This window comes from Bacillus rossius, chromosome 1 (genome assembly GCF_032445375.1).
Source record: "Bacillus rossius redtenbacheri isolate Brsri chromosome 1, Brsri_v3, whole genome shotgun sequence".
NCBI classification, from domain to species: Eukaryota; Metazoa; Arthropoda; class Insecta; order Phasmatodea; family Bacillidae; genus Bacillus; species Bacillus rossius.
The window spans coordinates 127804274-127827710 of record NC_086330.1 but is presented as its reverse complement, the minus strand read 5'-3'; the positions used below and the strand labels follow the sequence as shown (position 1 = coordinate 127827710).

Here is a 23437-nt window from a genome sequence, read left to right as displayed (position 1 = left end):
TCTCGGAGAAAAATACAGGGCAAACAATGAAGACTAAATCAACTGAAGCACCTGTAGAGGTGTACAGAGCTCTGGAACAGGGATGACCGACTGGCCGGATATAGCCAGCGATTTTGTTTCATACAGCCCACCCAAAATTGTTTCTATACAGAATTATTACTATTTGGTATATGGTTGTGCTTGTCATTGTTTGTATACGTGTGGAATAACTTAACAGCGGACAGTGTTCAGAAGCCACATTATTCTCACATACAGAGGCGGCTCCAGGCAAGGCAAGCCGGGCAATTGCCAAGGGCCCCACAACTAGCAGGCCTGCGCCAGCCCTTTTCATTTTCCTTGTTTTCTGTGAAAAATATGTACAAAAATGGAAAAGGATGAATCAAATTTTTTATTAACATGTATTTTAATGTGCTGATTGATCATTTCAATTTTGTATTAAAATTTTTAACTTCTATAAAACTGACCTGATTATAATTTTACAGGAAATTATAAATATTTCTTAAGATAAATTATTACAGCTATCATCAAAATTTAATTTCCAGGTTGACTTGAAAACATTATTTCAAAGAAATTACTTTTTAAATTTTCTGTGTTGTTTTGTCAAACTCCGCCATTTTTCTTGGGGCTATCGGACATCCTGAGGCCCTCCGGTAAGGCCCTTTCCAAAATATGAGGACCCTTCAAAAGTAAATGGTCCAGAGGCCCGCAAAGTCTAGGGCCGCCATATATTCAAAATTATTTAGAACTACGTAAGTTTTATATTGTTTGAGGATAGTTCATCTAAGTTGCCTAGATTTTTATTTTTTTTCCAATACTATTTTTCAAGAGATTTATTTTTCACTACTTCGTAAAATACAACATTTGTATTTATTAGTTATTATACATCATAAGAAATTGAAAATTGTTAAAAAATGTATTATTAGTATATATGTAACTGCCCATAGGAATATTTTCAAGCATGATATCTGGCCCTGGAAAGGATAACACGCGAATACCCACGCATGATGCTGTAGATGAGCTGTTCGGAGTAGTTCCTGGTGTCGGAGAAGCCACCGACCATCTGCAGCTCCAGCCTCCCCTCGGGATAGCCCATGGACAGCTCCTGTACGCGCTGGATCATGTTCATGACGGCCTCCTCCGTGCCGGCTCCGTCCAGGTGAGACAGCGCCACGGCTCCCGACCCTGCAGTGTCCATCTCCTGTAGCACTTACGACTGCGCTGCTCTCTGCATCGCGTCGACCGCGTTTAATAATTGTTACACTAGCTTCCTTCGACGTCTTTGCCCGCATAATATTTGCATTTTATTTACATTATTTTTTAAACAGCATTTGTGTACACAAAGATATCTACCAACAGTATTAATAGATTACTACTATTATTATATGTAGCTTTTTGTTATAGTTTGAATTACGTATAAGCATGATCTTGTTAGGTTTAACTTTCTAATACTAATTATTTACTTCTTAAAATACTTTCAAAAATTTTCTGCACCTAGAACTGTTTAACACTTTTTACTCTATTACCAAAATTGCACTCCTTTCCAATCATTTAGAGATTTATTTCTTAAAAATTAATAAATATTTTTTTCTTTAATTATGTAATTTTATAGTACTTTCACAAATTTTCAAGTTTATAGGTTCATTTAATATTTTATCTCCATACTAACTTCAATTCCCAATTCTACCCCATTTCTGGGTTGAATTTTGAAAAATCCCTTCTTAGTGGCTGCCTACATTATGTGAAGAATGTTTTCTGATACCTCTGAAAAGTCAAGTCAAAGTCAGGGCAAATGAAGAATTACGTAGGATGGAGAGTTTAGGAATTAGAGGAAGAAAAATGGAGTACAACAGTGGAGAGTGAGAGAAAAAGGGGGAAAAAAATTGCTATTTCAACCAACTGAAAGTGTTAAACATGAAATGAGACAAGAATGAAATTTGGCGGGGAACTGGGGTCAGGTTGTACAATCGTGGAGGAGAGACAAGAAAGTACCCCAAGAAAAAAAACCTAACTACCTCAGTGTCTGTCCCTCCCTATCGGAAACATTTCTCAGTTCTCCAACTCATGATGACTGGGATTGAACAAGGCCCAGTGACCTCCAATTTTATCTGGGTTTATAAACTACACAAGACGCAAAAAGTTCAATAACAATTTTTTCAAGGTACCTGTTAATCAACTACTCAAAATGTAACAACGCAACACTTTCAACGGCCAACTTCCAACTTCTTGTGTTTCCGCATTTCATAAGTGGAGAGTTTCGAAAACTTACATATGAAGAAACATATTTTATGTGCATTATTATATACAACATGTTTTCACCTCTTAAAATTTTGCACTGTGAATGAAAATAACACTTTTAAATAAAATAATTGACAAGTTAATATGTTTTTACGATTATCATGAATTATCAAAAGAACCCCAGGAAAGAAACTTGTTTTCTGTTTTACAATTTTATATTGCAGGATTATTGACATTATATGACCAGGTGCACATATCTGTAGGATTCGCAAGGTGGGCCAGCAGAAGTTCGCAGGGGGAGGCTGTCCCCCTGCTCCCCTGGGATCTATGCCCATGCTTGCGACTATCATGATTTATATGTATATAAACGTGATTTTTTTTTTGCTTTGGTTGCGTAATGTATTAATCTAGCCTAAATGACTAACAATGCAATGACATCTAAAAAAGAATAAGGCGATGGTGTCATAAAGGTTTTGGAAAATACTCTTTGTTGTCAATCAAATCTCTGTTTTTCTGCTTGGCTAAGAGAATAAAAAACACTTCATCGTCAAAATCCAATTTATATTTCTGACCATATAAATTAAGTTTTGTCACAGTCATTTTCGGATAACATTGAGTTCGACTAAGGAGGGAAAAAATGAATCAATAAACACTGTGTAATTGCTCCACTAACACTGCAAAAAAATATGTGTGTGTGTGTAAGTTATAACACTAGAAAATACGCAGGAATCAAAGTTTCATTTTCAGGTCCCAAAACCAACATATGGCTAGTTTGTAACTTAGCCTAACTTTAACCAATGCAGAAAGCTGAAGCGTACACCGATCACGTAAACGGATAGGTATTCCCGGTACAGAGTATCCACTATGGCACTCGTACGGACACGGATCACGTAAACCGGGGGTCTCCAAACATTTTAGCCCACGGGTCACACTACTCCACTAAGTCCCAAGGGCCAGGACCTTGAGGGCCGGATAACCGTCATGGTGCTCTCGGCCCGGTGTTGGTCCGCGGGCCGTGGTTTGGCACCCCTGACGTCAACGAATAAGTAACCCACGGAACAGTATCTGCAATGGCACGCATGCGGACACGGACCCGTACGGATCAACTCGGCAATGCCCAGCTCTTCCGTTTACGTTTTATATACGGTCAAATGGTTTTCTAATAAAAGAATATCTAGTGTTATATGTTCTATCACTATTTTGTCGGTTATTTTTATTATAAACATATGTAAATCCTGACAGTATTATGTTTTCGTAAATAAATTATTTTCAATCAATTTTTTCATAACAGTAAAATGCAATCTCATTGGTTGTCATTTAGTACGTTTCCGTGTATTTTAGAAGCCGCAGACGGATAGTAAGTAACGTAAATATCTTGCGGGTCCGTGATCCGTTTCCGTGTTTTACGTTTCCGTGTCATTGTGTAAAGGGCCTTAGCCGGAAAATGGCCTACTCTTTCATTTTGCGTGACTCCGTGCGACCAATATACGCCGAGTATTTGGCCACGGTGGAAGCCATGTTTGTTTAAGATTGAAATACGATTAAAGTTGTGTGAAGTATAAGAATATCTGTGACCAACTAGAGTTAAATCATTACTTTTTTTTTTAATTTTTGTAATTGTTACATACTATGTAGATTTATTTTCGTGTTGTTCTCGTATCTAATTTTTTTTTGAAATTAAATTAATATTTGGTAACCATGATATTCAAACTCATTGGTTGCCATTTGTTACGTTTCCGAGAACCGTGGAAGCAGCAGACGGATAGTGAAACGTAAATATATTGGCGCTTCCGTTACCGTGATCCGTTTCCGTTTATACACTGTTAAAAATTTTCACCTTCAATTTACGAATAACACTGATAACTTATTATCCAGAGATCTTCGAAAATTTACGGCTATCTTTTCTTTGTAAATTCACGGACACTGATAAAATTTTCTTTGAACATTAATCCAAAAAGAATATTTTTGGTATATTAACTAACCATTCAAAAACTTGTTAATAACAATTCTTTTGGCCACGTGTTGGTTTATCTTTGTTTAGAACGAAACATAAAATTAGGAAATCAAAATACTTTATTGTTATAAAAAGATTCAGTTATTTGAAATTACGAAGAACTCTTTGTTTATTGGAGGTTGATCTTCGTTGAAAAACCCGTAAATTCACTGCGATTTCTAACGGAGTATAGGTGCGTTTCCGCATGTTCGAAGAACGCGCCTGAAGTAGTAGAAACACGCAGGCGCCACCGCCGGTCGGGCGTCAAGGACAGCCTCCGGCACACAGCGCTGGTAACAAGCAAGAGTTCAACGACACCTGGACCGCCCACCGATTGCACAATGCGCGTCTCGGGTTGCAACTCCCCCTGTGATTTCCGCCCTCCAGCCAGGGGAGGGGGAACGACCTCCGACTGTTCCGCTGGAGAATACAGCCCGTTCCACGACGACGCGGAAACGCAGAAACGGAAACCTGCAAGATGTTTACGTTTCATTTTCCATCCGTCGCTTCAACAATGCACGAAAACGTAACGTACAGCAACAAATAAGATTGAACTTCACGGTTACGAACAATTCATTTCACTGAAGAAAAAAAAAATTGGGATTCAAGAGCAAAAAACGGTCATATATAAAAAATAAACCACGGAGTAATGGTACAACACTAGATATTCTTGTACTTGAAACTATTGTTAACATGGTTCAGGATGTTATTTAGCACATAAGCCATTGATTTTTACACGGAATGTAATTAGAAACCTCAATAACGGACAAAAAAAGGGGGGGGGGTGGCTGTGTCATGGACACGACCGTGTGTTGTACGTGAATACGTGTAGGTAACAGCAAATATTTTCTATTCAAAATATAAATATAATTATATGTATGTTATAATCATGTTGTTTTTTTTTTTAATTTTAACACCATATATATTTACTGTAACTTCTTTACACTAATGTTTATATATATGCAATCGATATATTTTGACGAGAGCTGACGAATGAAACTCAAACGAACGTCGTAGCTTCTCCGAGGCAAAAGTTAGACTAAATGGAAATCTCGAAACGTAGCAAAATGACCTCAAATTGCGGCGCTTCCCCCTCCACTGCGCGCGATGCGTCACAGTCCTCACTTAGCGTAACAAATTATTTGATCCTTTTAGCTATCCAGTGGTGTAATTAAATTTTGGATGGAGATGATAGATATGTAGCTACAACACCAAACTGTATTTCCCGATTTTGTTATCATTCGTTTTTTGAATTGCCTCCCACTATGGAAGCAATTTTAAAGACGTATTCACGTCAAAAAGAGCAGCATGCAAGCACACAGAAATCAAGCTCAAATAAGCAGACGTCAGAAAATTAAAAACATAAACACCACAGAAAATTCCATGGAAGGAATAAGTCAAAAAATTATAAATTGGACAGACGAACACAGTGTAATACAACGGCGAGACATTAAATAAAGAAAGAAATACTACTTTAGACAACACAAGGACAAACAGACGAACTCTGATTTTGTTATATCGCTGGGTCTCGCCTGTTCGTCTCTGTGTTGTTGTTGTGTTGTCCTTATTTGTTTAGTATCATCTTTGGGTTCATCTGTTTGTCGCTGTGTTGTCCGAAGTCGTTTTTGATTTCATTTTCTGTCCTTGTCTCCTTTCTGTCTCGTCGTTAGCCCACTGTGTCATGTGCTGTTATAATTTTTCTGCCTAATTCCTTCCATATAATTTTCTGTGCTGTTTATGTTTTTAATTTTTGTAATCGGCTTATTTTAGCTGGTTTTATGTGTGTTTGCATGTTTAAATTTCTTTTTGTACATTCATCTTTTATGTCCGTTATTGAGGCTTCTGATGACGTACGGTGTAACCAGCAATGGCCTATGTCCAAAATAACATCCTGAATTAATTTTCCCCGTTGCAGAAACCATCCAAAGAATTTTTAACGTATTTGAAAAGAAAACAAGGCTACTTACTACCGCAGCCAAATACTCGGCTTCTATTGGTCACATGGAGTAACGTTAACAAAAGAGCTGAGCATTCCGAGCTAATCTGTACTGGTTCGGGTCTGCATGCGTGCCATTGTAGATAATTCATTCCGTGACAGCCGTCTCCGTTTACGTGATCCATATTCGTTATAGTGTCATTGTAGAACAGGCATAAAATGTTCGCAAAGTTTTAATTTCTGGCTCTGAGGCATACTGTCCTGCACTTCAGCACTAAGAATACTGAAGGCAAATTGAAATTCCTGAAGGGGGGGAAAAATACTATTGTTATCGGAGCGACTCTCTCGCTCCGATAACTTACATATTGTGTTTTACCCCTGACCAGCGTGTGAATACCACCAGCTAAACTCCGAGTCTTTCTACGCCTGTCGCTGTGTTTTCACTGCAGTACAGCCAGGGCTATCCTCGATTGGTTTGGGCATTTGACCGCCACGTCTCCGAAGTCCATGCCACGTGGAAGCCAGCTTGGTAAATAACAGTATCGATACAGAAGTCCGTTGAACCCGCACATCACTACAACAGGCACGCCTGCCGCCTCTACTGGCCAACTGACCACAACTAATGCCTCCGCGACATAAGTCCGTGTCGCGGGGGCACCATTCCCTACCCATCTAACTCCCCGCTCCTATCAACCCACGGACTGATCGGGCGCGGTAACATAGCTGCATCCGGGCTACAGGTTTCCTCCAGTGCGTCGCTGGTTTACTGTAGCCAACCCACTTTGCTACACCCCCTAGACTGCCGGGGCGCTAATTGCCGCGCCCCTGCAGTCTCATAGGTCTCGCACTAGATGCTCGCGGGTCGCTGTGGCCTCTCCCACGCGAGTGTGTGAGGTCACTGACCACTTTTACGATACTACGAAAAGCGTATAGGCCTTCCGCCTGGCACGTATTAAGAACCTCCCTTAAAATCACTCCCATTTTGTAGGAGGGCTTGCAATCACTTCGGTTGTGCGAGACTGACTTCAGCGTGGAGGGGCTGTTGTCTAAAAAAATTGAAGTCCGTTGAGGGGAATAGGTACATAAACTCTCCAGCTAACCGAGCAAGTAGAGTGTCAGCTGTCGTCTCTCGGGGCGCGCGCATCTCTCCCGCGGGCTGTTGGCCGGGATGCGCCCTGAGACCTGCCGGGTTACCGAAGGCTGGCAGTGCGCGGGTGATTTGTGGGCCGCCTGGAGGCGACTTGGCAGTGCCATCTGCGTGGCGGATACGGGAATCCCAGCACGAGGGTTGCAATCTCACTGGCCGGCCTGATGGTGGAGTCGTTCTTACGGCTATCGGCGGTGAAAGGCAGCCCGAAAGAAGATCAGCGAGGGCACCACAAGGGATCTCGAGGTGCACACGATGCGAAGTGTAGCGAACTGCGGGCTGTAACTGGCGGAGCTGCGGAATGCTGCGCGCGCAACTGAATTGAACGTCGGAACTCGGAAGGAGCCCGCCCCTGGGGGCGCATGCGCCGCCGGTAAACAAAACCCAGGTGTGCCCAACCAACTATTGCGGGCCGCAAGGCCCAAGCGCCAAACCCCTGCATGGTAGAATTTTCTGCCCCGCCCAACTCTTCTCACCTGGACCTTTTACCCCTAAGCAAGAACACTTATGATGCAAATTGTCATTAGTGACTTTGGTAAGCCCATCAGTCTTCCGACATTAATGATAACACGTAGACAATTCGTCTTTGTTTACGGGCTCTTTGAGTAAGGTGTCAAGTGGAAGCGAGTAGAAGCAGCTGAACGAGTATATTCCGTGAAATCGCTCAGCGAGCAGTGAAGTAGATGGACGAGTAGACTTGGTGAAGTCGCTCCGCGAGTTGTTTGAAGACAAGGGCGAGTAAGAGGCGGAGGAGTGTGACGGCGAGGTGACATCACCGTGGATGACATGACAATAAATGACTGTCGTACTGACTAGACTCAGCTTCCGAGACGGACAAATCATTCGCTTTGACAACTGACGCCGACGGTGGTGACTCCTCTGGGAATGCTGCGAGGGAGTTCGCCGAGTGTGGGTCTGAGGCTTCGGGGAACGAGATATAGTAGGTTTATAAACACACTCACATTTTTTTAAAATTAAATAAATGTATATTTTCGGAATGCAGTACGAATCAGCGATAAGTGAATAAAACATCATTAACATCATTAAAAAATTGTAAAAAAAAAATACCCAGAATTTATTATGTTCATGATGGTACCAAAAATTAAAAAAGTTTCAAAATTTCAAAATAAAAAATGTTTACCTAATGGAACCCCGTTAACCGACGTGCGTAACACTACTAGCCCGGGAATAGAACCAGAATGATTAGTAACCGAGGTCAGGGGCCCAAACAAAAATGGTACAAATATTGTTATCAAAAATTGTAAAAAGAATCCCTTGTAATTAAAAATTGTTTACTAACTACAGTTCCACACTTTTTTCTAAAGTTGTTACAAACAAGTAAAACTTTCAGTGTTGTGTGACAAGTGTAGGCAAATGGTACATTTGTAAAAAAAAAATGGTAACAATTTACAATCTAACAATATTTAGCAAAATAATCAAACATAACTAACAAGATTTATCAACATATATTGTTATTGGTTAGTTTCAGAATAAATTTGTTTATAATACTACTTAGTCTGTATTTTTTTAATTTTTAACTCGGTAAGGAAAGAACTACAACTAAATATATTTTTAAGAGAATTATTATAAAACTTGTGAATGTAACCTACTTACCCACCTTGTGAAGTAACAAGAAAATCAGTGGTAAACAACACGTGTCACCTACAAGTGTGGGAACTATAATGGTCAGTACCCACACAAAAAAAATGTTCTGTACTTTTACAAAAGATTCCTTTGTAAACCAGTTGCCAAGAAATAGTTTGTAATACTACAAGAAAGATATTGTAACTTTGTACAATATTTTTTTATGGTTATATTCGCATATACGGGTATGAAATACGTGTTTAAAGATAATACTGAATATTTCTTACAAATTTTCCGCATAATTTTATATTTTAATTTATGTTGTATTCAAGCGTAATTTTTGTAAACCGTGGAAAAGATAAAAGAATATTCAACAATTTGACTTTATTTCGTTGTATCATGCTTGTTAAGTGCGCAGTTAACACTGGAAAGTTATTGAGGGCATGGTTTACAAATAACTATTGGAGGTACTGGGACGCAACTAAGCATGAATTCCCGGGTAATAATCCAAACCCAGTATTACTGCAAACATTGTTTTTAGTGATACAGTTGTTTTCATGTATATGTACAAACTTACAAATGTATGTATTCATGAATATTTCTATTCCATTTGCAAAAAAATATACAGTGCAGGTTTTTGTTAGTAGCCTACTAGAAAATCACTTGTAAACGTGTGAAAATTCACTTATTACAAATTTACCTATTAAGAGTGGTTTTATGAAACACTCAAAACTATATATTTATTCAAACTTGCAGTATTATGTAATGTATTCAAAATATATCCAACAGACCACAGGAACACGTGATACATTCGATTGACTTTCAATTTTGAACTGAAGTGAGAAAATCGACTGAAACTTTGTTCTAAATAAATTCGGGCGGTCGTGAACCAGGCGTAGAAGGAAATAATCCAGATACAGCTGAGAAAGTAGATTGGGGTTAAAGTAGATTCCTGAGCGCAAATTTACGCTAAATTCTGCCAAAAATTGGACTCTGATAAAAAGTGAAACAAAAGCCACCATTTTAAAGGTGCTGAATGACTCAAAAGTTTTCTTTGGGCACTGTAAGAACATATTGTGTTCAAGCCATAATTGCTTCGTGTTGCTCCAGCAAGAGTTCACTCCAGATACAAAATTTACTTTAAATAGCCGTAATATATGTGTAAGTTGTAGCTTACTATCTAAACTATGTACACCAAAGTTGATGTGTGAGCGAATTATTGTTATTGGAAGATAAATGTGTCTGACAGGGTGAAACTTTGTGCTCTCTAGTGTCGTTTTTTACGCTCTAACTGGTAGTATGTTGTTAACATTTGAAAGGCACTTACTCGAACTACTTATAGAGTACACTGATAAAAATGAGCAAAGGAATCAAACCAGAACAGTTATGCAACAGGTCTGCAAGGTAGTACCGGCAACACAATGATCTGTATACATTACATTCTAAATCCAAACACTTCCATGTGTTGCAGGTAAAGTTACTTGGTACAAACAACCCAGATTATCGTTGTCCCTATAAAGGTTGCTTCACAAATCATTGTACAAACGTTAAGGAGCGATAGAACGCAATTATACAAGCACAAGAGTCATGATACAATGCATGCTCTAGAATCAACCAGTGAAGCGCTAGAGGGCGCTTTAAAACAAACGATACAGGTATAAACGCGCAATTCATAGCAAGCGTCGTAATTTGTGCTGTGAATCTCCAACGATATAGTCGCGTACGCGAAACAAGAGAAGGCCGAGATGCACTTGGCGGATGGAAATGATAGGAAACCACAAAGGTTGTATGGAGAAACTGACTTTTTCTAACAAGACGCGTGCCAGATGTGAGAACACCAACACCTGTGTGAAAAAGCTTCGTTTGCAAACTGCAAGCAGAATGTCTCCTGTCATTCCGTGTCTTTCTGTCCTGTTACTCATAACTTCAGAGCACAGCGTCGCCCTCTTGCCAAGGTTGTGTCGGGGTGGGGCCAGTCCCCTCTAAAGAAACCCATCAACCAGTTCACAATAACGAATATGTGACTTCATTTATGGCCACAGAATATTAAAAAAATATATAGAATAAGTAGACTTCTCTCTGAAACAGTTGTAGATAGTGTAAGGCTTTGCCGTTCATATGTGTCACGTTTTATTAAAAAAATTCACGTTTTTTAAAATGCACTTGAAAGTCATCAGATAGCCAAAAATGCATATTAAAACTGAAAACTTTTCTGGGTGAGGAATACCATATAAGCAGTTTTTCTGTGAATTTGGGAGTTAAGGGGGGGGGGGGGGGGAAGCCTTCTATAACACTCATCTCAAATCCCCCAAAACAGGCCTATCAAAAATTTATTCTTGTTATAGCTTCATTTGTCCCCCCCATTTTTTTCTCTCCGACCATGCCACTAACTCTTCACCGGTAAAGTTCCGAGCTTATATACGATACGGTGATTTGAGACTGTCTCGTTGCGTGCACCTGAACTACGAGACCGCGTGTACTCGGACAGTCTGGGATGGTTGTGGTTAGTAGCGAGTCTCGGGGAAACCCTCGCTCCAGCTCACCCGTGTGCCGCACGACGACGATGATGCACGTGGTCACGTCGTCCGACCCGACTATCGCCACGTTCTCTGCAACAGAACCAGCGAACAGCTCACGCACAGCTCGCCGCGTGACTCGGCGTGACGGAGCACATCACCGGGCGGAACAGCGCTGCTGCATCGTGCTCTAGCGGGCACTCGCTGTGACTGTCGTCCGAGGCATTCAGACGTCATTCAGGGCGGGTCTGAGTTCCACCGAGGCTGGTATACGTCTTTCAAGTTGGGGCTGAAAAACAATTTTATTTAAACAATCAAGAAAGTATTTAAGATGGAACACATAGCGTTTGAATTATCCTTTAAGTTTTTCAACCTCAGCGAATTTTTGTCTCTGTCGTTAAATTAGTTCAATGAAATAATCGGGGGTAACACTTTCTTTTTCCTCATACTTCTGTGACGTGTTACTTGTATTCCCAATTACTTCAATGAAATAATTTTGCTACAGCTATAAAACTCGCGGTGGTTGTAGAACTACATTCAATTGAACATAATTATGAAGCTCAGTGTTTCATTGCAAATACTCACTATTATTTTCAATAAAAAATGTTGTTTAGCTCCGCAAACGTATACCAGCCTTCGAAAGCAATTTATGTCGTAATTCGTGTAGGGGTTTTCAACTTGTTTAGTCGTGATAAACTTGCAACCGAAGACTGTGTGTCGACTTCAGATTCACCCAGTACATCTGCGAGCCTGCGCGCCACGAGACAGTGGCGTGCAATTTTTTATTATGTTGGACAGAGGGTTTACCCAAATCGATGAAGTATTGGCTCACCATGTAAACCATAAAATAAATCATTGGCTAGAGCCACAATGCCACGACGGACACGACACGACAAAATACGCGCCCTGACGGTCGTGTTTGCCGCACGACGGAAAGCAAAACGAAAACCTTACAGATTTAAACTTCAAAAATATTTACCTACTTGGCAAATCTTTATGCTGAAAATATGAAATTTCATTTCACGTTTGAGCTACACTTTCAAATTTGTTGTGTGCCTTCAGCAGTTTATTGCATTTTATTTTTATTTTTAGCATAGCTAACTGCGGAATTATTTTCTGTCTATTATCAACATATCTATAGCTTGTTCCTTGTATCTAAAATAAACTTATTCACACTTGGTGCAAAAGACGACTAAATGTTATATTGGTATACACTTCAACTGTCAACAGGAAATAAAAGGCCTACACTGTTTTTAGCACATTCTGTACAGCATTTTATGGACGCATTTGGCTTGGGAGGACTTGCCGACAGCCATAATTAGGGTGGGTCGTGTTAATATTGTCGCGGTATTGTGACCCTATGCTATTAACTCTGTCGTGCTGGCACGCTGTAAGACCTCGAATAGAGATTTGTTGTGTCTTGACGTCGTGGCATTGCGACTCCAGCTTTAGACTCAAAAATGTTTGTGCTCAATACACATTCAAAATATTTTTTTGGTAATGATTCAAAACTTGTGATTAATGGTACTAACCTGTACAATGTAAGTGAAATGTACGCATTAATGACGAATAAAATATTAATTAAACATTTTCATAATAGTAAGTTAGTGAAATAGACTAAATTGAGCTTAATGATTTATATTGGTTATCTTACATGATCGGCAAACTATTCTACCTTTACAGGAGAAATTTCCTCCGAAATTTAAACCTTCTATTCAGTTGGCTGCGTCAAAATTAGAAGGTATTATGACGGGCGCCCCCGGGCAGTTGATGGATGAACGGATGACGGACAGACGCGCAAAGCTGTCGAGAACTAAGAGCCCGGGCCCCTATTACATAATTAACAACTTCAAAAATCCCACAATTAAAAAAAAAACCAGTGATGTGTAAACATCTAACCTCGGTAACGAGAAAAATCATGTGTTCTCACGTTGAAAATAAACTTATAATACGAAAACTTGGACACAAAATTTAACGTAGAATTATCAAAAAGAATGCCGAGCGTGATTAATATATACGTAAATTGTGTAGTTTTCATACCCACCTCTAGAATTCGTTGCCGGAGCAGCTTACGTTGACTATCGAATCATTCCATTAGCAGAGCGAAATAATAAAAGCAAAAAACAGACATGGAAAAACACCAAATCCCGGCTTTGGACCTGGTTTCAGGCAAGGAATTGTATTAATACTGCCCATATAGTCATATTATGGCTTTGTAAACTTTGGTTGGCGCCGTCCGCCACAGATGGCTGAGGGGTACTACTCACTGTCTTGCGGGACGGTGGCGGCCAGTTCGCGCTGCTGCACGTACAGCAGGCCCACGGGGCCCACCATCTTGGTGGGTATGGACAGCAGCTGCGAGGCGGTGTCCTTGTAGAGCGGGTGGTTGTGGAACAAGGTCCTCGTGTCCGGGGGCGGCTCCTCCTGGGGCACGCCGCTCAGCACCAGCACCATCCTGCCGCGCAACACGCAGCCGTGCAATCATTGCCCTCCACCTCCATCACGAGGGGTGTTCGTAAAGTAAGCTCTTGACATCACAGAGAAAAAGGTTTGTTTGAATCAAACTAATATTTGTTTATACCTATATGGCGAAACAAATATTTACTTGGTGGAACAAAATATTTTGTTAGTTCAACCAAACTCTGTAAGTAACAAAAATAATTTGTTACACCTAACCTAAAATTACATTTTAGTTGACAGAATCATTTTGTTGGGTCAACAGAATCTTTCCTTCTACAAAATATTTGTTTGAATCAACAAAATATATTTATTTCGCCAATATATAAACAAATATTTTGTTAAGGCAAACAAACCTTTCTCTCAGTGGCGCAGTTTCAGTTTACTGTATGTCTAATTCACATTTTCACATAATCGCCATTCAGTTCTAAACACTGTTCTTAACGCTGAAACAGTTTCTTTAACCTCTCTGCATAAAGGTTCGCCGCCTGGAAATTAAACCAGTAGACAATCGTAATTTTGTAATATCTGCTGTAATTGTTGACCCACGTTAAATAAAATCAACCAAAATGACGCCTTTTTCGTTAAAAAAAAAAAATAAACGGTAGCCATCATCTTCCAACTCGAGTACGGAGATTGCTTAAACGTTTTCCGGTTATGTTTACTAAGTGCCTGTATTTAAGTTACACGCATTGCCTATTAGAAGTCCTTGATGCCTATGGCCAAAACGTCCGTTCCATTCATAAGCGGTGAACTCTATGCAGAGGTGTTAAAGAAACTGATGCAGCGTTACGAATAGTGTTTGGAACTGAATTGAGATTACGTGAAAATGTGAAGTAGATATGTAGTAAACTAAAACTGTCAATAAAAACGTTTTCTCACGAGTTTATTTTTTGTAATGACCAAACGGAGCTTACTTTATGAATATCCACTGTATTGTAATATCACATCCCTCAAGAAAATAACTGGTACCATAATTATCTCCGAAACACATACCTAACACAAATCATACTATTCTGAAATTTGAAGCCATAACATTTGATTTGATCACATTTACATTTACAGTTCAAAAGAAAGACAGTAAAACACACGTTTTCAGTTTAAAGGTGAGATACAAAATACATGAGATGAACTCAAAATTATTTTATTTACTAAATCTAATCACGTGGCCCGAAATTCGCACATTACAATTATTACTTTCATTCTATTAGTCTTTATTAAGACGTTTTCAAGGATTCTTAGTGAAATATAAAGACTTTTAAGAACCTTATTTCATATTAAGGACGGACTTTATAAGGGTATTAATTAGGCGTACGAAGCCTGCACAAGCGTGCAAGTCTTGTTACCAACAATCGTAAAAATAACAAGCTCTTGTAATCACATACGTAGCGTTTCTGAAAAAGGCCACTGAAGCTGGACTCTAAATGATCCGACGCGTCCGTCCGTCTGTCCGTCAATCACATGACCTCAAGGCTCGATATCACACGCCACGTTGTAATTTTCATTTTCTCGTGATATATTTTCTCGCCGTAGATTTGTTTGGAAGGTGTGTACGAGTGGGAATGAGGTGAACAAGCTCCGAGAGCCTGCCAACACACGGAGATCCTGGCCAGCCCTGGCGATCAGCTGGTCGGATTGTTCGGTGCGGCGCCATGACGACTTCCCTCCGAGGACTTGGCAGTCGCCGAGGAGCCGCGCAGCATTCTGAGGACTCGTGAGGCGACTGTTTTATCATCCTTAAAGCACCCAATTTCGGGTGCGGAAAGATTTGTATCATCAATTACACTTCTGTCCATGGTGTCTAGAAAGTTGGAGTATAGACCGGGAAAGTTTGTCAATAGAGTTCAAATATTTTCAACCGATATTCACCACAACGACAAATGAAAGGGATGTCTCGTGTTAAAAGATAAGAAATAGCCCTTACATAACAGTAAACAAATGTACATGGCTGAGTTTTAAGCCAATCACACGGCTCTTATTTTTACATCCATCCGTCCGTCAAAACCTCGGAAAAATTTTAACATTCGACTGGCGGGCGGAAAAAAAACTGTAACCTCCAATATGATAGCAAGGTTTTGCCTATCAACTTTTGTTAGCTTGAAATATTTTGAAGTTTATTTATTTGTTTGGCTATTTCCATTACATCTTTTAAACTTACGTTCGAACACATTTTAAAGTTTTATATTTGAAACAAAAAATTACCAAGAAAAGTTGAATTGTTTTCGTATGGTTACTCGTAAAATATAAACAAAAGTATGTAAGACCTAAAAAAAAAAAAAAAAAGATAGGCTAGTTTTCAGTACTCGCCAGAGATGTGTAACTTCTAATTTCAGTAACGAGAAAATTAATGTGTTTTCATGTTGCAAATACACTTATAATACGAAACTCGGACACGAAATTTAATTTAGAATTCTAAAAAATAACGCCGAGCGTTATAAATATTCACGAATTGTGTTTTAACTACATTTATTGACGTTAATCACACGTAGTTTCCGCATCCGCCTCTAGAATTCGTTGCCGTAGCAGCAAAGTCGACTACTGAATCATTTGATTAGCAAACCAAAATTTTAAACTATAAATTAAAACGACTACAATAAAAGGAAAAAAATACGTGAAAAAAATACTAAATCATGGAATTGGACCTGGTTTTCTACAAGATGGTTTTATTAAAATACTAACCATCTTGTTAAAATTGATTAAACATTAACTTTTGGCTTTGTGAATTTTGATTCGCGCCATCTGCCACAGATGGCAATACCGAGGTTACAAATTTCCGTTCCATGCGACTTCCGTCGCATTCCCGAAATCACTCCTACTAAATGCCGTACACCGAAAGCTAAGATGTTGACACAAAAATAAAGTTTAATTATTTATGAGTGCCTAGCTTAGCCTACATGATAGTCTACTAATCTCCCCTTACAAGAAAATGTTTCTGTAAAATGCAAACATTTTTGTCAGTTGACAGCATTTAAATAGACAAGTATTATCACGGACGTGTGGAGAGTTGTGAGTCGCTCGGCAGGATGACGGACGAACAGACTCATCACTGAGAGTCCAGTTTAACAAGTGAAAGTTTCAGTTGTGTGTAACATGTGAAGTTGGTATAATTGCAACTAACCAGATTTGGCAACATAGCCCCGTTTAATTCATGTACCGGTAACAATTATTATTGTTAAATTGCAGCATAAAGTTGTTTATGATTATTATAACTAAGAGGAGACAAAATCTATTCTAAGAGAATCATTAGTGAACTTATATATGTAACATATCAACATTTTTAGGTGGGTAGAAGATTAGTAGTAAACGAGATTTATCTCTACAATTATCAATAACCTAGAAGACGGGAACTGGAAACGAACCCGGGACTTTTGAAATGCGAGTCCAGAGTCTTGTCGCATCGCTTCATGCCATCCGTACAACAGCAGCACGGTATAGTTGAGCACCCAGCTGCCCTACAAATGCATGTGTGTTTCTTGTCTGTGCGATTGGACAGTGTGTGCTAGACCTCGAGTCGTGCGGACTCATCGTTACGGCATGTTCACACTTGTATTAGATCAGTGTATTTGTAGCAGCATTTAATACACGATCATGATACAAGACAGCTCGAGCTGCATCTCGTATCTGTATCATCTAAGCGTGTCACTAGTTTTGTATCATCATCCGGTGGTGGCCTTCTCTCTCCGGCTGCAGTTGGCCACCAGCTATATTTTCATACATCACGCATTAAGATGTAAGGCGTGAAGATCTCGAAGATGGTGTATAAAAAGGTAATTTTTTTTCAACAGAGAAAGTGATGGGGTGAATTGGGTTTGGGGGGGGTGGGGGGTTCAGTTTGAAATAAAGTTGGGACGCTGTTATACGATCCAAAAAACTATCGCTATCTTCACATGCAGAACTGTTCCTGTATTTGAATGAACTGCGTGAATGTGGGAAGCGCAAACGGAAACTACTGGGATGGTTCTGCGGCTACGCAACTTGCGTGATGATGATACGAACTAATGATCGGTGAAACATCTTTGACTCCTGACGGGATCGTGCTCGATCCGATCATTGTATCCTTTTTGTCACGCTCGCTTGATACAGAATTTTTTTTCCTCAGGCCGATTATGATACAGATACGGTTATCTGAAACGAGCGTGGACGCGGCTCTAGCTCGCTGCCAACTTGAGCACGTGTCTATCATGCGATGCATTAAGTCCATTCATTCCCAGCAACGCTCTGTAAATTTATTGAAAACGTGACTTCAAAAAAGTTAAGATCAGCGAGAATGCAGAGGAAGAATCCATCTATCACTGTCGTCAACAATGAAACACAACACCCTCCACTCTCAAGGGGTTCGGCACGACTATATAAAAAAAAACAAAAGTCAAATAGGACAAGAACAAAAAACAGGTTATTCTTAAACTCCTCCCAATAAGTATTGGTCGTCAGACTGGAGTATACGGCGTGCTATGTGTACCTCAAGACCAAATGAGCCCACGTAAAAAATAGCTATTTTTGTTTTAATGCAGATTATACTATATAGTTAGTTTTCTATCGAACCGTAACACCGAAACTCATTCCACAAGTCCAAAGCATTAGTTGTGCCTGACAAACGTTAAAGTCGGGTTTATAAACTAAAAGCGCAATAACGCAAGAAACAAAAAGTTAAATAATGACGTTCATAAAATTTGCAACCCGCAAACACGCAACGCAAGCATCGCCCTCAACTTCTAGCGTTTCGGTTTGCGTTTCCGATTTTCATATTCGAAGTGGAGTGTTCCGCAAACTTCCGGAGTACAGATGTTATGTCCATAGAAGGCCACGATGTTGTTTTTATTAAATTCACGACGTTTCCAATTGTTAAAATTTCGCACAATGAAACAAAGTAACAATTATAAATCAAATTATTTAAAATCTGATTACATTTCATGATAAACATAAACTAACAAAAGAAGCACATGGAAGTAATTAGTTTTCTGCTGATTTACAATTTCAAGTTTTAGGGTTGAAAACGTCTTTCGAATTCCGTGCTTTACAAACGACAGTGACTTTCCTGCATATGTAGCATGTTGCATTATTGCGTTGTTGCATTATTGCGTTGTTGCATTCCTTGCGTAGTTCATAAACCCGGCCTAAGTCCAGTTGAAATATGCATTATGTCGGGTAAAGTGTCCCACGTAGAAGAAATTAATCACAACTTCCTTATTGCAGACCACGCAAATATGGAGTTGGTTAAAAAAATACGGTATCATTGAAATAACAGTTTTAACACTTTCCCCTTAAAGTTGCCCAGTTGTGACTTAGCAACTTAGAACGTTTGGTCCTGCGGTACAGGGCTGGGCCGGTACTTGTTTGGATGTAACTTGTTGCAATTACAATTACTTTTAAGATTGAGTTTTACGATACTTTTCCGTATTTAAAATGTTTTACAAAATAATTTATGAAAATAACACTTTTTAAAATGTATTATAAAGTTATACAAAAATTATTTTTAGTTGTTGTAGTATAGCAAAAGCTGCAAATCAAAATTTTTGTCACTTGCGCAGTTTAGATTGGATCGGAGACACAAACCGCCAGAACTAAACAATCTCTCAACAGCTGGCTGACTGACAAAGGCGTATTGTATTTTATAATTATGACTTTATCTTCAGGTAGGGAACAGAATACAGGAATACTACAATTTTGTTTTAAAAGTGGATAACTCAAAATCTGCAAAAAGTATGTCTGGTTTTCTCTTTCACAAAAAATTTATCGTCACTATTGCTAGATGAATGTTCCATCATCAGTACAATTATTGGGAATAGCTAGCTTTATTTTTTGGAGCACAATATTCCTCTTCTACGATTCGTTTGATATTTACTCTTTGAATGTGTTAATGGTATCCCACTCAGAATCAGTGGTGGCAGGATAGAGCCAAGTACCGAGTTTGAATTTTGGGCGAAAAACACTAGTAGACACTACAATAAGCGCTTAGTTGGCAACACTGCTTCTAGAGTTTACGTTTATGTACGTGATTTTATGTTACACACGAGTATAGTTTCTACAAAAATCATCGTTTCACACACCATTTTTTAACACTATCAATCAAAAAATTAATATTAATTTAAACGCGTTACTGTAATATTTAAAATTACTTTATCGAAAATTATGTAACGAATCAACTAAAAATTACTGATTTTCAACTGTAACGGATTACCTGTAAGATTATTGTAACAAATACTTTTCACAAGTAACGCCCAGGCCTGTTGAGGTAGCTACAGATATCTCGGTAGCAGACTTCCCAGAGGGGGGGGGGGGGGGGGGGGAGAGTTACATCCACGGCCATTCGTCTACATCAACTAACGCGCAACTGGATAAATCACGACCTTGGGTTTCATTAACTACAGGCGAGTAATAAATAGCAAGCAGCGTACAGCCTCAGTTACCTCTTGAGTTTAATCCGGTAGTAATTACAGGTTGTAAATCTGGTCGCGGGAGGAATTGACTAGGCGCGCACGAACCAACCACAGTAACTAACTTCTGTTTGCACGATGGACCGCTTATGAATCGAAATGGCATTAGACGTCACGGTGTACCTCCCTCGCCAAAAAACAAACAAACTTGCATTTAGAAATTCGTTGCATTAGCAAATTCGTTCCTTTGTAGCTGGTCGACTCAGTGCGACTGCTCTTTTGAAATTCGCCACATTATCCCCTAGCTAATCTGTAGAATAAACAATAGAAACTAATTAATAATTTTCTCGTTTTATTTTATTTCACACTTAAAAGAAGGCTAAATTTGCGTCACTCTATTCCAACAAGTACCACAGTCTGTATGACATGAATATTTAGATGTAAAATATTTTACATGATAAATAAATTACAAAACGTAGATAATAACATATCCAACTTGAAACTACGCGTAGCTTCAACTATCGAATGAAAACTGATACACCCACCGCAATGATAATTTCAGTTCTTATGTTCACCACAAAAATATTCTGTCAATATACACGCTACCAAAATAATTTGTAAGTGTCCACAAAGTGGTTTATCAGTGACAGCAGAACAGTGCCGTCACTAGAGACAGGTTTCGTCAGGACTACGAATTAATTTCAGCCGATAAAATTAATAATTATTAATAAACCTTCACCGTAGCTGTAATTAATATCATTTGATTTAATTTTATGTTAAATTTTATGTATGTAATGTTTACTTTAAAAGTATGTATGTAAAGTAAAATTTTTCTTGAATATGCAGCATTGTTTTTATTATCTATTTTTCCATTAAAAATTGTTTTATAAGTAGTATTAATTATTTCCCCCTCTATTATAATCATCACACATTTATTGCGAACTTTAAATTTTACTATGCATACACCTTTAGTCAAAATACTTCATTACATAACCTGGTATCTATAATAATACTTTTCGCCAATGTACACCTTCTGTAGCTACCTTTTACACCACCTGATCGAGCAGGCGTAGAAAGCGTAGCATCCAGGTGCAGAGGTTGTCATGGAGATATTAGTCCATGGGGTGGGTGTCTGTTCTAAACTTGAAGTCACTCTGGTTGTTAATTGCTTAGCAAAACCAACCGTAGCTGTATACAGGCTAACAGTTTGGAAGTAACTCGCTAGGAAGAATCGTTAAAAATGATCAGGGCGTCGAGGTAAACCCCACAATTAAAAAAACAAAATTATGTGAGCGAGCTTTTCAGTACTCGCCAGTGATGTGTAACATGTAACCTCGGTAACGAGCAAATTCATGTGTACTCATGTAGCAAATAGTCCTACACTTATAATATGAAACTCTGGCACGAAATTTAACGTAGAATTATTAAAAATAATGCCGAGCGTGATAAATATATTCCACACCCACTGCTAAAATCTGCTGCTGATACGTAAATGATCGAATAATTCGTTTTGCAGAGCGAAATTATAAACTATATAATAAAACGGCTCTAATAAAAGCGAAAAAGACTTGAAAAATATTATACCCCGGCTTTGGACATGATTTACAACAAGGAATATCATTAAAATACTGCCCATGTTGTTAAAATTCATTAAACCGTTAATACTATAAGGTTACACATTTGGATTTGTGTACTTTGGTTCGCGGCATCCGCCACAGATGGCAGCACCGTGGTTACACATTTCCATTCCATGAGACTTCCGTTCCATTCACGAAATTACTCCTACTAGATGCCGTATACCAAGAGCTAAGATGATACACATAATAATTAAAAACACGTAATCTGCGCGTATCGCATAACCTGTAAATTTTTACAGTGAATTATATTAGCAATGGATTTGTAATTTTCTTCCTACTATTAGGTAAACACAAGCAGAAAAAAACTTGAAACTCACCCGGGCCTCCCTGCTACAAAGGAATTTCCACCCCCCCCCCCCCCCTACTTTTTGTCCCCTATCAACAGCTCTAAATACCATCTGGAAGTAAGTTTTGTTAAACAAACAAATATTTTAACAACACATCACCAAGGAATTAGCGATAAACTTCATTAGAACCAACATGTGCTATCCTAATAGGGGAAGAGTGTTTGTTCTCATATTGACTTCGATTGTTAACATTGCAAAGATTACACATACCCATTCCCTGACATCTTACCTTAACTCCGTGGAATTAGTAGTTACACCTTCGAGATTTAAAAAAAAAAGTATTTGTTTGAAGTAAATTGAGTACTGCAAGAACACGAAGTTACTGTTCGGTACCAGCGGCGGACGCAGGAGCGAGGGAATAGAGGAGGGGGATATATAACCTCTCACCGGAGTTACGAAACAATTCGAACAATATCAGTGAAGACAGTATGTTACTGTGTGAGGCCACGTCGCCTACGGCTACTACTGTAAGCACTATGGCAGTGTGTTAGTTTTGATAATAATGTAAGATTTTTAGAATACACGTGTTAAAATTGTCATTTTAAAGTGCAACATCTTCGCTCCCGGTATACGACATTTGGTAGGAGTAATATCGTGAATGGAATGGAAGTCGCATGAAACGAAACGTGTAACCACGGTGCTGCCATCCGTAGCGGATGGGGCAAACCAAAGTACACAAATTTAAAGTGTAACCTTATAGTATAAACGGTTTAATGAATTTTAACATGGGCAGTATTTCAATATAAATTACTTGTCGAAAATCATGTCCAAAGCAGGGGTTTAGTATTTTTTTTTCCAAACTTTTTCGCATTTATCGTAGCTAACAGTTTCATTATATAGTTTAAAATTTTCGGTCTGCAAATGGAATGATGCTCTATGTAACTGCGAAAACTATGCGTGATTTGCGTCCAGAAATTTATTTGAAAACACAATTTGCATGTATTCATCACACTCGTCATTATTTTAAAGAATAATTATAAGTTAAATTTTGTCTCCGAGTTTCATATTGTAAGTGTATTTTTTGCAACATGAGATCACATGAATTTACTCGTTATCGAGGTTAGATATTATGTTACTCATCACTGGCCAGTGTTAAAAGACTCGCTTACATGTTTTATTTTCAAATATCTCTCCCCCCCCCCCCCCTCCTTTTCGTCCACAAGAACAAATATCTGTAAGCGCTACTGTTGGGTACAACGTACAGCCTACGC

General features: G+C 38.9%; 1 protein-coding gene across 9 annotated transcripts in view; it reads right to left on the bottom strand.

Annotated features, from left to right (window-relative positions):
* The window catches only part of LOC134545533 (protein N-terminal asparagine amidohydrolase), a 346287-nt gene that overhangs the window by 12332 nt on the left and 310518 nt on the right, over nucleotides 1-23437 (bottom strand). For 8 of the 9 annotated variants that reach the window (XM_063388612.1, XM_063388613.1, XM_063388615.1 and 5 more), the window contains 3 exons: nucleotides 13679-13866; nucleotides 11439-11504; nucleotides 1000-1182 (listed from right to left, as the gene is read on the bottom strand). In XM_063388612.1, the coding sequence (XP_063244682.1) occupies nucleotides 1000-1182; nucleotides 11439-11504; nucleotides 13679-13865 (436 nt within the window). In that variant the 5' untranslated portion in view covers nucleotide 13866. Of the gene's footprint in view, nucleotides 1-999; nucleotides 1183-11438; nucleotides 11505-13678; nucleotides 13867-14224; nucleotides 14521-23437 lie in introns of those variants that run through there. The other variant, XM_063388617.1, reaches the window with a different exon arrangement.